General features: G+C 40.5%; 3 protein-coding genes across 13 annotated transcripts in view; 2 read left to right on the top strand and 1 right to left on the bottom strand.

The window, feature by feature from the left end:
• flvcr2a (FLVCR heme transporter 2a) overlaps positions 1-8,201 on the top strand; it is a 44,429-nt gene extending 36,228 nt beyond the window's left edge. For 4 of the 9 annotated variants that reach the window (XM_035414780.1, XM_035414730.1, XM_035414712.1 and 1 more), the window contains 2 exons: positions 254-309; positions 2,861-8,188. In XM_035414780.1, the coding sequence (XP_035270671.1) occupies positions 254-309; positions 2,861-2,941 (137 nt within the window). In that variant the 3' untranslated portion in view covers positions 2,942-8,188. Of the gene's footprint in view, positions 1-253; positions 310-2,860 lie in introns of all 9 variants that reach the window. The other 5 variants (XR_004764896.1, XR_004764895.1, XM_035414740.1 and 2 more) reach the window with 5 other exon arrangements.
• A 62-nt stretch (positions 8,202-8,263) lies between these two features.
• erg28 (ergosterol biosynthesis 28 homolog) lies at positions 8,264-12,674 on the bottom strand. Of its 2 annotated transcripts, none has more exons than XM_035414840.1 (5): positions 12,572-12,674; positions 11,818-11,959; positions 9,611-9,701; positions 9,369-9,487; positions 8,264-9,107 (listed from the first exon to the last, which is right to left on the bottom strand). In XM_035414840.1, the coding sequence occupies exons 1-5, from the start codon at positions 12,665-12,667 to the stop codon at positions 9,019-9,021; spliced, it is 537 nt and encodes a 178-aa protein (XP_035270731.1). In that variant the 5' UTR covers positions 12,668-12,674; the 3' UTR covers positions 8,264-9,018. The 2 variants fall into 2 exon arrangements, with proteins under 2 accessions (XP_035270731.1, XP_035270740.1); XM_035414849.1 differs by lacking the exon at positions 12,572-12,674 and adding an exon at positions 12,391-12,565.
• Positions 12,675-13,878: 1,204 nt separating this feature from the next.
• Positions 13,879-14,297, top strand: part of ttll5 (tubulin tyrosine ligase-like family, member 5) — an 85,913-nt gene continuing 85,494 nt past the window's right edge. For both annotated transcript variants that reach the window (XM_035415453.1, XM_035415447.1), the window contains exon 1: positions 13,879-14,015. The gene's annotated coding sequence lies outside the window, so the exon portion shown is untranslated. The remainder of the gene's footprint in view (positions 14,016-14,297) is intronic.

The raw sequence follows: 14,297 nt of genomic DNA, 5'->3' as shown, positions 1-14,297 counted from the left end.
GGTGTGTCATTACATTATTCCTCATAATGTGGTGCAATCAAGTTGAACAGTTTTCTTCTCGGTTACTGTGCAACTAGTTGAGTGGAAATTAAGGACAGTATGATGCTGCCCCCTACTGGCAAATAATTGGAATGTTTTTTTTATATTGCTCCAGGCGCAATACTATTGCATAGTAGTATTGATATTGCACCTGTGCTTACATTTGTGGTCTTGTGTTCCGGCCTGCTGACCTCTGTGTATCCCCATCCTCCAGGTTTCATCAAGTCGGACCTCCGGAGGCAGAAGGCGAATCGGTTGGCGGAGGCGGGCGTAAGTCTTGGGCCCTCCCCGTGTGGGAGGAATGGGTTGTGGTGAGACGACCTGTGTCGGGAAGCGGTGGGGGCCGGGAGGGCTAGGGTTACTGGGTTTGTGTTGCCAGCCGCATGCTCTGCCGGTGTCCTCTTACCCTAACCTTCAGCCGCGCTCTGAATGCCGGGGGCTTACCCACCTGAGGCGCACCGGTGCGCCTCTCATGCTAACCGTTTTTGCCATGGTTTTGTTTGCCTGTCTTTGCCGCGTCTGCTCCGTGATGCTCTTGCCTAGCGCTGGATGCACGCAACTGTGACTTGGAAATGATCGTAGCTTTGGAAGGGAAAGTTTGCAGTGAGGCGGTGAGAAGCTGTAGATCGCGTTCCAAGTCATTTACTGGCAGTCCATCACGCATGTGGCTTTATTGTTGGAGCGTACGGTTGGTTGTGATTGCTAATCCAGACACAGTGATCATTAGCTGCCAGAGCTTTAAATCTGCCCTGTCTGTAAGAGAGCAGCACTGTTCCCACACTGGAAAATCACATTACTGAATAGAATGTAGAGCATGTAGCTGTTTTTTTATTCAGTTTTTCTAATCAGTTATTGCTTAGCTTCCTTTGTTCAAGATCGCTTACAATTCATGAACTGCAATAACATATTTCCGATAAAATGTTACAATTAACTCAGAGTTTAATTACAAGTAAATGTAAAATGGAAATTGTAGGCCCTAGAGATCTGAAAATGAAGTTTGAGAGACCTTATTTCATGTTTTTCTGTGACTCTGGTTAAACACTGGAAGATGTAAATCTAGTTAGAACACATCAGCATCTTTAAAAGAATAGCCTTTTACCAAGTATATGTATTCTCATTAATGTTCAGGACAATTTAGAAATTTTGAGCTACATGATTGAACACTTACTGTGTGTCCCTTTTCATTTTGGACTTACCAGAGCTTATGATATCTGTGCATAAGGAAAAAAATATGCATTTAAGATAACTATGTTCTCCATGACTGTCTCTCGTGGATCGAGGATATGTTCTGTAAGAAACCATGAGCCGTTAGTTAGTGAAACCGGAACATTAATCCTAGACAAGAGACTGTAGTGTGAGGGCGAGATTTAGCATCAGAGCCAGAAGGAGAACGTAACTAGCTAGTTAAGCTGCCTACCTAACGTCCTCAAGTCATTCAGCATTGGCATGTTTGCAAATAGTTTTGCTACCTAACTAACTAACAAATTGTAGTCTCCCTTCCTCACATGAAGTGCAAACGTGAGCAATATATGAACATTGTGACTAATAACATATTCGTAAGAAACTAAGCTTGCTGTCTCAAACATGATTGTGATCTGATTTCTGCTAACAAGCTCATCGTGACGATAGCTTAGGCTGTGGTGCCAAAACGAATGAAAAGTGCTTCAATTCAAGCATTTTAATCAAAACTAATCTTTTTTCACGAATGCAGCTTCCTTCACATTACAGTTTGCTGACAATTCTCTGCTTGTCAACACTTCTTGGTCCCTACTTGTCACCATGTCAAAAAAGCTTGAACTGTCTGTTTACCTCAGCGAGCTCTGTAAACCCTCAGTTACTGCATTTGGAATACTGGCATTTTTCCATGTTGAAATTATTTTCAGACCATTTTCAGCAAAAATACTATTGTTGTGTTTTATCTCAAAGAGTGCTTGGGACAAAATTGGCCTTCCACCCCCACCACTGTCATTACATGACAGCTTGGTTTCAGTTGTGTTCCTGGGCGGTTTGCTATTGTACTAGTGTAGTGGCCCATTGAACCACCCAATGAACCTGCCATGAAGTAGCATTAGCTATACCATTCTGTTATGAAATTGTTGACTGTGGTAAATTTAGTGTTTCAGTTGACCTTTGGTTGGGGAGCTGTGTTACAGAAGGTCTGTCAGCAAAATCAAATTCAATCAACAACCAGTGATTACTTCAATTGAGTGCAATCAACTCTAAATTGTTTACATGTTAAAATCAGAAATGGTTGATGGTTACACCCTTTTTATCAGTTGATTTTCCCTACTACATAATTACTTCTCTTCACTGCTCAGTGCAATAGCCTGGGGTGCACTCAGCGTTCACGCTGATGTGGATGAATGGCTCGTAGCCATCTCTTTAGTCCAGACACTGACCCATGGTTTTCTCCAGCAACAGTGCCAAGATGTGCCAGCAGAACTCAGATATAGCACGAGAAACTCTATTTTTTATTAACTTGCTTAAAATTGCTTTTTAAAAAAGGCAGCTTGTTTTATGCAGTCATATGGCTGTCTACAAATTCATAGCTTTTGGGAATTCTGCCCGGCAAAATGGCCAAGAAGCGTGCATTACTGCTGAATTTGGCCTCTTTCCCCACAGCAAATGCACACCAGAATTTTGACAGTCTAGTATTCTAGCGAGTGACTCAGCTGATGAGTCATTATTAGTCAGGGGGCAGATGCAGGTGGAGTGTTGGAGGGCTGGTGGGCAGTGTTACTGGAAGCCTGGGTGTGGAGGCAGTGTTGGGACTAAGGAGGTGTGAGCCTCTCGTGTGTGTGACCCCAAGCTGTTGTTTCAGGCTGCGGGCCTCCATTCTTCAAGTCAGAACTATGGGGCCACAAGCCCCACAACTACCTGCAGCCGCAGTCCTGACTTTTAACCCCAACCCCAGTAAACCCCAAACACAGATGCGCCAAGGTAGGGGGACCAACTTATCATCCACACTCATTTCTGTGTGGAGCTATAACTACCAACTTACCACCACACCAAGCCTATCTGAAACAGCTGCAGTTACTGTAAGTTAACCTAATTGAAGCTCCCTTTCTCTGAACATTCATTTAATGTTGTAGAGAGGTTATAACAGAAGTACCGGGCTTACGTTTATTCACACAGCAAGGTAAGTTTGGAGAGGGGCCACTGCCCACCAAAACAAGAAGTGGTATCATGCTTAAAACTTGAGAAAAAGGCTTTGGTACTGTAGCACAGATCAGTCTGTTAGTAGTTAGTGAAGATGAAACGATGCCAGTCTATTAGTCATATGGCACCCGTTTGATTTAACAAATGAGGAACTGTAGCCAAATTCCAAATGGCAGTCCTAGTAATTAGTTGGCCCTTAGTGCTCTGTGATCGTCTCCACCAACTTTCTTTGTACAGCCACTCCTGTTTTCTTGCACAGAGCCCACCACCCTCCCCCCCCCCCCAAACATTTTAACCATGTCCTGTGCTTAGAAACACCAGTTCATCCAGGGCAGGGGTTCCCAAAACTCTGTCCTGGCCCCCTTGTTAAAATTCTGGGTTTGCGACTGGTTAAAAATGAAAACCGGCATACACAAGGGGGCCCCAGGACAGAGTTTGAGAACCACTGATCTAGGGCAACTTGCATTACCACCTGAATCCCAGTGGGGTTACTGCAGGCATTGACTTGTCACGATCACCTGATTAATTATATAATTCAGTTATGACCCTCATAAAAGAAACAAATTGATGTAATAGGCTATACAGGGTGAGAGGAATGGACGTAACATCAGAAGAGAATCAAACACAAAAAAGTATTTGAATTACTGTGTTTATTACTGTACCCTCCTGATAAATGGACTCCATTGGTGTGCAGTGTAAATTGCACAGTTCACAACAGGCTAATGTGGGCACAAAATAGACTGACATTTATTGCCAATAGCATCAATCCTCTGAAAGCATCTGAATAAACTAGGGGGAATCCTCCAGTGAAAGATTTGCGTGCAGTTATTCCAATTGAAAAAGCTGGCAATCCTAAATGATGTTTTACACATTATTTGTTCTGCAAGGAAAATCTATGGACTTCGATTTGAAGTTATTCTTGCCGACACTGAATAATTTATAGCTCAGTCGCAGATAGCATCAAACCATGGCTTCTTAACTTTGAGGGTCATTTCATCAATGTAACTGCATTTGTCTCAGATAATACAAGTTACATGTTGAAAACATACAAAGAAACCCTCAAAGGCTTGATGCCAAATGCAGTTAATAACAGAGACAGACTATGATCAAATTTTATCAAAGTTTAAACGCATCATATTTCATTTGACTTCTATTTTTAGCCTTTTTTATAAGCATGTGCAAACCATTTCAGTGTTGTGATTAGTCTTATTAAACCATTTTTGTGCAGATAATGCAATTGCATAAAAACCAACCCTGTTCCTGGAGATCTACTATCCTGTTGGTTTTCATTCCAACCCAAACAAAGCACACCTCATTCAACAGCTAGAGATCTTGTGGAGCTGCTAATTAGTAGAGTCTGATGTGCCAAAATAGGGTTGAAAGAAAAACATACTGGATGGTAGATCTCCAGGATTGAAATGAAAACCTACTGGATGGTAGATCTCCAGGATTGAAATGAAAACCTACAGGATGGTAGATCTCCAGGAACATGGTTGGTTACTAGAGGCTTAGGAGAGAGAAACACCTTACAGTCAGTTGTGCATGGAGGATAGCATGTGATGGCATGGCAACACTGCCATCGATTATCATCTGCGCTTAACTGGTGGCAATTGATGTGAAGCATTGCGGAGGGGCTCATGCTGAGGGATGATTGAACTGCCCTAGATAAACTGTTGTCCCTACTTATGCTACAAGCATTGGTGGAAAGTCCAGGGATCAGAAAGTGAAAGTCCTGCCGTGTGTTTCTTCCACCCATGAACTCAGCCGACTGACTTCACTGATTATTTCTACCTCCTGGCTGACGAATTATGCTAATTAGCAAATTCAGGTGATTAGAACAAAGTACTGAGGAGGGCTTTTACTTCCTGAACCTGGATTTTCCTCCTCTGGCTACAAGGCTGTTGCTGTGTATTTAAAACAGTATTCTATCAACCTAAATCCCCATGGGGTTGCAGTGTCTGCAGGTTTTTGTGGTTTCCTTTCAATCAGATGCTAATTAAGGCCTTGAGAACAAAAGGCCTTAAAAACCAGCAGGCACTGCAGTCCTCCAGGATGCCTGTGATTTGAAGTGTTCAAATGTTAACCTGTATTACACAAATGTAATTCATATTTATCTGTGTTGTATGCTTTTTCTGAAGAATCTGGACTTTCAGAAAAGATGTGTTTTGAAACATTCACTGTGTTCATGATTTTTCTTGCTGCAATGAGAATTGTGTGCATGTATTTTGTGTGTGTGTGCGTACTGTGTGATGATTTTGTTTTGAGGACTGATGATCACTGTGCTGTAAATCTGCAGATGCGATGAGTCACTGCAGGGCCAGGCTCTGAAATACATGCATCGTGAATAATAGTGGGTGTATGAAAAATGTGCAATTCTCTCTGCTTGTGACATATCATTTTGTCTACTGTTAACTCCATTTTGTATGTACCCAAGAAGTGCCAGTTAATGAATAAAAATTGTAATTAACATTAATCAAACAAAATTACATTTTAATTCATCAATATTATATTATGAAGTTAAGGGAATACTGATTGTTGGAGGTTTTTGTCATTAGCTCAAACTTTGTCCTCATTATATTGGTTTGTACTCTGCTGTCTGACTATAAGATAGGAACACCGTGGTAATTTTAATTTCCTGTTCTCTGATTGGCAGCCTTTGAAGGAACACCTGGAGGAAGGCCTCACTGTACCTGTGGTCTTGAACGAGGCTAAGCTGTAGGAACAGGCAGTCTGTGGGATGGACATGCAGATGCCTCTGTTTCCTTGCCTTCCCTTCCCTACTCACACACCTTAAACCGTGTTTTCACTGACCCACCTTAGCTGCATGTGTTGAGATACGCATTTCCAGTAAGTCTCACACGCTACTAGTGTGCTGCACGCATCCACATCTTAAGAGCCATACGTTTTTAATACAGCCTATGGTACGTGTCTATATCACACATCAGTAAATGAAATGATTAGTGTATTATAACGTCAGAATAAAAAAATCCTTCTGCCGTTATAATATCTAGTTTATTTACCAATGTGTGATATGCACCGTCTATATTTTAATTTTTTTGCTATTCCTATTTTTAAAAATATTTTTTCTATACCAATTTTGGAGCAGCCAAAACAAAAAAGATTGGGGTGAGGGATTATATGTGGCATACAACACAGGAGCAACATGATTTTCAAATGTGATCCAATGTTGATCTATGAACAGGACTGCTCCCTAGCTTTGAGTAAGCAGCGTAAAAAACACTTTCTGGTTGTAGTGTTTACTTCACTGGGCTTGCTCCAAACCTGCCTTTGCATCTCCAGTACCAATTGGCTATGGAAATACCCCCAGAGTCTTTTCAGGTGTAACCAACCTGCAGCTAACTTGCGTCCGCAGAAACACAGCTATAAACACCACTACAGACACACACACGCACACAGTACAGACAACATCTCCTTAGGCCAAGTAAGGGACACATGAACATACACACACAAACAACTGAAGTAATGCTGCTTCCCTTTTAAGAATGTGAGGATTGGGAGCATCAGTTTAACATACAGTGCTGCACTGTTGTCAGGGAAAACTGTCTCCCAGTGATAAACAGGTGAGGACTGAGGAATCTGTCAGAGATGGATGGAGAGATGGCCAGTCACCCAACCTCATCTCAAACACATGGCTGATCACTGGATTGGAGCTATTCTCATTTCACTATCCAGTAACAAATTCTGACTTTTCAAATAATATAATTACTGCGGTCACCTAGGGAACTTTTAGCGTAATTCACTTTGTAGCTTACATTGGACCTCAACACACATGAGTTTTGGAAATATGATCGAATACTTTTATAAAAAATCCTACCAGCAGTGCATTCTACCAAATCCCACAATGGTAAGGGATTATGTATGTATTCTTAAATGAGCAATATTCAAATTGTGCTTGATTTTTCTTATACTAGACCAATACAAACAAATCTTTACATTGCTGAAGATTTTTAACTGTTCTATTTTTTTAGAATATGAAAGTTAAAATTAGAATGCTGATTCAGCCAGTGGTATGGTACTTTCCCCACTATGGCGGTCCAGACCACCTGTCGAGCAGGTATGGAGTGTGGTGATAAATGGACGGTGATTACCATCTGCCATACGAGAACAGCAGGGAGGTACCCTGGAACACCAATACCATTGATACAGTTGATGCTGTGCATCTGGGAATGTCTCAGAAGGTCAGTTTCTGACCTGTACAGTAGACACGTAAGTCCTGCCTTCACAGCGTTCTCAGAGAGAATAACAGACACTTTAGGACTGTAGTATATTACTCCATGGCAGATCTTTGTGTTCATTAGTGAGCACTCTCTAATAATACTATAGTTACTGACTCCAAGCACAAAAGTTAGTTTCATAGAACCAGAGGGTCATGGCAGCTGCAACCATGAAACATGTGGATACTGCTGTGAAATGGACTCTTCTGTACATCTGTCAATAAAACTAGGTAGATTACTGTAAAACACAGACCAGTTTAGCGATCAAAGATCAATTTTGTGAAATTAACATATGGTGTACTGTACAATGGGGGTATATGATTTTTTTTGCTTCATATCAATAAATTCTATTTAACCAAGTTTCTGGTTAAAACTGAAGCCATAGTTGGGCAAATTGTATTTTAGCATTTATATGTATGATTCTCTGTATTTGTTATTGATAAAAAATATATACTATTTCAAGTAAGATTTTTCTGCTAATATTTATGAATGTGTTGTGTTTCTAAAAACAGCAGTGATTTTCCTGAATTGTTCTGTAATCCTAAATACCATTATCTTACTACATCAGTGGTTATAACATTGTTTAGTAGGCTAATTTTCTATACCTGTCAATGAAAAGTGATTTGTGAAGCTTGTGCTATTTAATAATACAAAAGAATAACAATTATAGTTTTGTACTACAAATTGTTCTTACTCATCATTTATACACGTTACAGGTGTGAACTATGAAGCTATTTTGTTGAAATAAAGATTATTTTCCATGAAAAATGTTTGGTTTTCTATAACATGTATGGCAATCACTGTAAATGAACACTCCACTCCCTCTGGGGTTAAAATGAGAGCCAGAATTAATTAACACCTTTATTTGACACTGCCTTCCTCTACCTTTTACAAAAGGTAGAATTCATGACTTCACATCTTCTGCAAGGTTTGGTCCTGGAATAATTGATAAGATGCCACATCATCAGAGTATGAGAGAGCACATCTCACTTAGGGGATTTTTGCCACAGTCCCATCACCAGCCTCTACTTTCTGTCTGTAACTTCCACGTTGTGTTTGTATCGGCACAACCCCTAACCCATTGACAGTCATCTGCTCAGCACAAGGTGTTTGAGTTGAACATCTTCCAATTGCGATAATGCATAATGAAGTATGATGTTGCATAATGAAGACATGTCCCTACACAGCCTGATCATGACACCCCCCCCTCCCAAAAAAAAAAAAACAAATTTAAAATAGTCCATGGTTAGTGTCCAGGTTCGAGGGAAGAAAATCCATTGGTGCCTGCAATACAACGCCGTGTCAATCAATGTTGAACATGTAATGTTCTTGGAAGTTTGACAGATGGAATGGAGGGAGCGACAGAACACACCCACATGGCAACACTGACTGTAGAGCAAGACCAAAGTATTCAATATTCACATTTTAAAAAGGAAGCCAATGTTCTGTCCCCCTGTCCCGTCCCCTCAAAAGAGTTGATGGCAGTTTTTTTTTAATGCACTCGAGGCTCGGGGAGTGCAAGAAGGGTTGGGGGTGGTCGGGAGGGGCGGAGTCACGTGGCACGGCGCATGGTGGCAAATCGAGCTCAGTTCCGCTTCTTCTGCCGCGCCCCCATCACTTCCTGAGGCTCACCGATACACTGGAACCCAATGAGCATGCCCAGGACCGAGACACCTGCAGAGACGGGCGGGTCATTTTGGGCTGCCTAATGCAATCAATGAACCACATTCAATTCATCTTCAAATGCTAATGTTGACTTTTTTCAGTGTGGCAAATACTGATTCATTCATTTCCCCTCACACAGCTAGTCAGGTGCATGTACAACAATAAAAATATTTTTACAATTATTTTATAAACTATACGGAAGTACATTTTCTAATTACACTCCATTTGTCTGTCAAACACGCTTCAATGGCCGCAAAATGCAATACTCACTAGCGACGATGAGGGGTGCCATAACGCCAATCGTCAGAGGTGCAGTTTTGTAAATAAAAGCTTCAGAGAGGAAGTGCCCCAGTGCCAGAACAAATGTCCACAATGTGATATGATAGAGCCTGCAAGATGTGCAAGAGTAACAGTCATTGAGTAAACACTCCTTCAGCCAACGTACTTCCAGGAATCCAACGAGAAAAACATGAATTGCTACAATGGCAGTGCAGAATGGACGGGCACCTTACGTTTTGTTCTGGATGTCAATGGCGCAAACACAGCGAATTATAGATGACAACAAGGTCCAGATTCCGAAGGTTCGTGCTTGCAGGCCATTTACTGCAGAACACATAAACAAAGAAAGTTGTGTCACTGACAGCTTCTGTTGTGCATCTGCATGACAGCAGTGTTGATTATGACATGGGCTGGGCAGCCACGACTCCACAGGGTGTGTATTAAATGTAGTTTGCAAGCCTTGAAATGCCAGTATTCTGAACAATTACCTTAGTGTACATTGTTCTTGCTGTCCATGTTTCTCCCCCATTGCTTTTAATTTTCAAATAATAGATTTTAAATGGCTTTAGAAGCCCTCAGATAAGTTTAAATGGCACTGTTAAAGATATAGACATCACTGAATTGATTAAAATGACCAGTATAAATAGCAGATCACTGGGAAAAAGCTGGCCTTTACTGGAGGTAAAGTGTATTAAAAATGGGGTATGACAGTGAGCTCAATGATAAACTTCATTTAAAATATTTTAAATATGGTCTATGGTGTGTCATTATGTATTTGAATACAGTATTTTTACTTAATTTACCATCATGTAAGATCACAATTTCTTCTAGTGACATGACTGCATGCACAAAGGGGAGGTTACGATACAAGCAGTTGACTTGACTAAGCTTGGGGAATCATGCCTAAAGGAAAAGTACTCCCAGTTGTAGTCGAATATTTCTGAGTGAGGTTTTGGACGATGTACCCATGTCGCAAATGAACATGTAACTGGACGACACAGTGGCAGCACTGGTGAACAGTTCCACGGAGAACATGGCACTGCTTCTCATCAAACTGCTCAACATAGACCGAAAGCAACACAAATAAGGGCAGCACACAAGCAATTCGCTCCCAATTGGGAATTCCCAGAAGACCATATAGTTTTATTTATTAATTTCATTTTTGGTCTTGTTTCCCGTAACCATTTAGCTCGTTTAATAGTGCGAGGGGGGAGCTGTGCTCCCGTTTCGCCCCTCTCAGTCTGGTCTTGATTATGACCGACGCTGTGGTCCAAGCAGGGTGTGTCAGCATTGCTTCATCTCTGTGCTGAGTGCCCAAGGCTAAGAAAGCCATTCAGCCCCTCCCCACTGCACTCTCCCCCTTGCTGTCCTTTAGGAATCTTGGCCATGGTGCAAAGACAGTGATTTGCAGCACTTGTGCATGTCAGAGTGTAAGAAATTCAATTTGATGTGTTGGTGCTTTGTGGAAGGTGCTCCCTCAGATTAATAGCTGTTCACTTCCTACAGCTGTTACAGATACTGGCGGCACCACACTGGCATGCATTCCACTTTGACCAGGCCTGCTCTGGGTCATTACCCATTTTACTGAGGCGAGCTCTGAACTTTGGCTCAGAATGCACAGCCAGCCAATCGTGGCCTTTTACAAAAAGATGCCAAGTTCGTCAAACACCAGCACAAATTCCATACGAAACGGTGCATAGCATCATTTGTATTTATAAAATGCAATCAAAAAATAAATACTTAAGTATTTTTGAGAATATTCCTACTTTCTCCCACAATTGTTTTAGTCAGGGCAATGAAACAAAATCATGCATTTTCCAGACAACTTACTGTATATTAAAATTATTCATTTTATAATTCCCATACAGCAAATATTATATGCTAAAATGTTAACCAGACACACAATCTCTGCAAATAGTGAAGTGATACAGCCCCTACTTCAATATCAAGGTCGGCACTATGAAATTATATATTTAATCAACAGTTGTTTGTAAAAGTTTGACCACCCTGGTCAAATTGAATGTTTTCTTGAATCCCTAAGTGAAAAGAGGTTTTTAAAAAATGTTAACTGCGTCTGTGGTTATTGTAGTAATGTATGAGGGAAACAGTGAAATATACGAAATTCTGTTCTATAAATCGGCAGTTGGCATACAAACTAACTAATTGAAGTCTCTGATTTCATCCTTGCATTAAAACAGGAGTGTAGTGTAGGCTACATACATTCCTGTTTCATACAGCCAGCAAACACCTTGGAGTCTTCACTTGCTGAAGGAAATCCTGACCTGACAATGCGTGGCCAATCTTAAATACCTCAGTCCATGTAGCTAAACCACAGAAATGTATAAATTCTTACACAGTCCTGTGAGCTAATCCCTACTCACGCTGATTGTCACTAGCAGAGAGAGCGAGGTGTCGACGTAGGGCGCATCAAGAAACTCACCAAACTCTGGCGTTCCAGTATAAAGTTTCTCGGAGAGGAAACTGTGATCCCGGAAACTCTGTACGGTGTTTCCCATGGCGATGACAGACACCATCACCAACCAACTTCGCAGTACATTGAGGAACCGGCTCATCTTTGCTCTCTTTGGAAATGATAAATTGATTAGCCTAGAAGAGCGCAATAAACATAGCCTACGTATTTTGGTTGTCAGTGTTAAAAAATTAACTAACCTTACCTCAATTAATATGACTATAATTATGACACTAACATCTATAGTTTGGTAAACTGCTTGAGAAAAAAATCCAGAAAATGTACATGGAAAACAGTACACTACCTCGTACACGTTATGTTAAGTGGTGACTACACATCAATAGGTAAGCTAGCCAGCGTAAAAACGTCGCGCAGTTCAACAGAGTTAGCTTACCTACCTACATATAACTGTTTCACTATTAACTTGAAGTTTACAAAAAAAATCGGGTCAGTGAGGCAGAAAGGTAAGTAAGCAAGCTGGCTAGCTCCCATTCATTGAACAGTCTACCTCGCTAACATTAGCTACCTACACAGCGAAATCACCTTAGCAAGCAGCTAGCCCTTCCGTACCACAGACTCTGTACCTCCATAGCGTTGCAGCATGCTTGGTCTGCATAACCAAAGCGTCTCAAACGACAGGAACATTTGCGTGCAAGCTACTTCAATAACGCATAACATATAATTTCAAGTGCTGACAGCTAGCTACCATGGCTTGCTAACTTACCTTAACTGCGGCGCATAATACAACACAGAAGCGGCCAGTTAATTGGGTAGTTGCACAAACTATCAAGAAAGGTCCAATCATTAGGACAAACATCATGTCATTCAATGGCGATACATTTGATAGACATTTACATTGTCCAATCAAATAGAGAGTCGGCAGGCTACACGAGTCGCCATGTCACTAGCGTGATTTAATGTCCGCCTTATTTTACTCATTCCACCAATAGCGTTAAAGAACGCCACTTCAGTTGTGAACAGAGACCGTTCATGCAAATTCCCCAGGGAATGGTAGTCTGGAAGTATTGAGCTATGAAAAATGAAATAATAAATTTAAAGTATTTTTATGTATTAAATAAAAATTATATGTGAAATACATTTCAAAAGCAATTGTTTAATTTGTTGGGTGGTACAGAATTTCTGTAAGTTTAATTTCTTAGAGTCACTGAAATGTGACTATAAAATAGGTAAGGTTAAATTAACTAAATATCATATACAAGCTTTGCTGGCCCAGACATTAGCTTATAAACATAATTCCCCCCTAATAGATATTTTACCTCTAATAAGAATATTCAATGACAAAAATCTATCTTTGTCAAATGATGGTTTGAAAATCATATTTTTGGTCAAGCAAGATGGTCATTTGCTAGCATATTTATAGCTAAATTTAGAGCACCAATTACACCTAAGGAATAAGCTATTGTGTTTGATGCTATACCTCAAGAAATTTTTACAGTTACTGGGAAATTTTACAGTGACTGGGGAAATCTATTAATAACGATTCTGATGTTATATCTATTGGGAATAGTTCATTCAGCTCCTGTTCATGATATTAACATTGTCATGTCCTCTGTTTTTTTTCTTCCATGTCCATTTCCAAAGTCTACATTTCATATAATTCTATAGTGCGAACATCAGCTGCAATTTATTTAGGTCTAATCTAGATTCATATGTACAGCTTTCACACCCTAAAATGCATCCTCAACTAAATTAATAAATTAAAGGGAAAAATAGCATACCCTGGCCTAACCTCCAATCCCCACCCATAGAGTTTATATAGGAACTCAGTGCCCCCACCTCACCTCACCCCTTCCCAACCGAAACTCTTGACCTCAGTATTTCTAGGTCCTTGTTACGCCCCCATATGTTAATTATATTAATATTAATAATATAATTGCTCCGCCAATCTTCAGGTTACGTTCAGAGACTGTAAAAAGGTTACGTTCCTATGCTGTGGAATATAAACTAACGCGCATGCTCCAATAATTCAAACGTTCTAATGACGTCACACTCTTTACTGTTTTGGAAAGAGCGCATGCTCTTTTTGTTGGTTGCCGGTTGGTTGTTGTAGTTACAACTGGAAGATAAACTGACCAGATTAAATTATTAGCGACAGTATATCCTGATGGGGCGACATCGCAAAATATAATTATAATGACGTAAAACAGGTATCTATGGAGTTATGCATACTTTGCAAGATAATCTTTAGATAATTTCAGTTTCGGAAATCAAGACTATTTGCAAGGAGAGGCGTAGATAATGCTAGTCCAGTGCTGGCTAGCAACTTCACATTAGCACTTAGACTATGTAGGGAAGTAGACTCAAGAGAGTTAATTTAGACAAGCTTCTGCAATGATTGTAAAATCTGAAGAATCGACAAGATTTTTAACATGTAGATAGCTGTTCAATAACATTCATTTACCAGCTAGATTGTTAACAGCGAAGAAACG

The sequence above is a fragment of the Anguilla anguilla genome, chromosome 1, assembly GCF_013347855.1.
Source record: "Anguilla anguilla isolate fAngAng1 chromosome 1, fAngAng1.pri, whole genome shotgun sequence".
Taxonomy (NCBI): domain Eukaryota; kingdom Metazoa; phylum Chordata; class Actinopteri; order Anguilliformes; family Anguillidae; genus Anguilla; species Anguilla anguilla.
The sequence above is the reverse complement of the archived record's forward strand: the minus strand, read 5'-3'. Positions and strand labels throughout refer to the sequence as shown.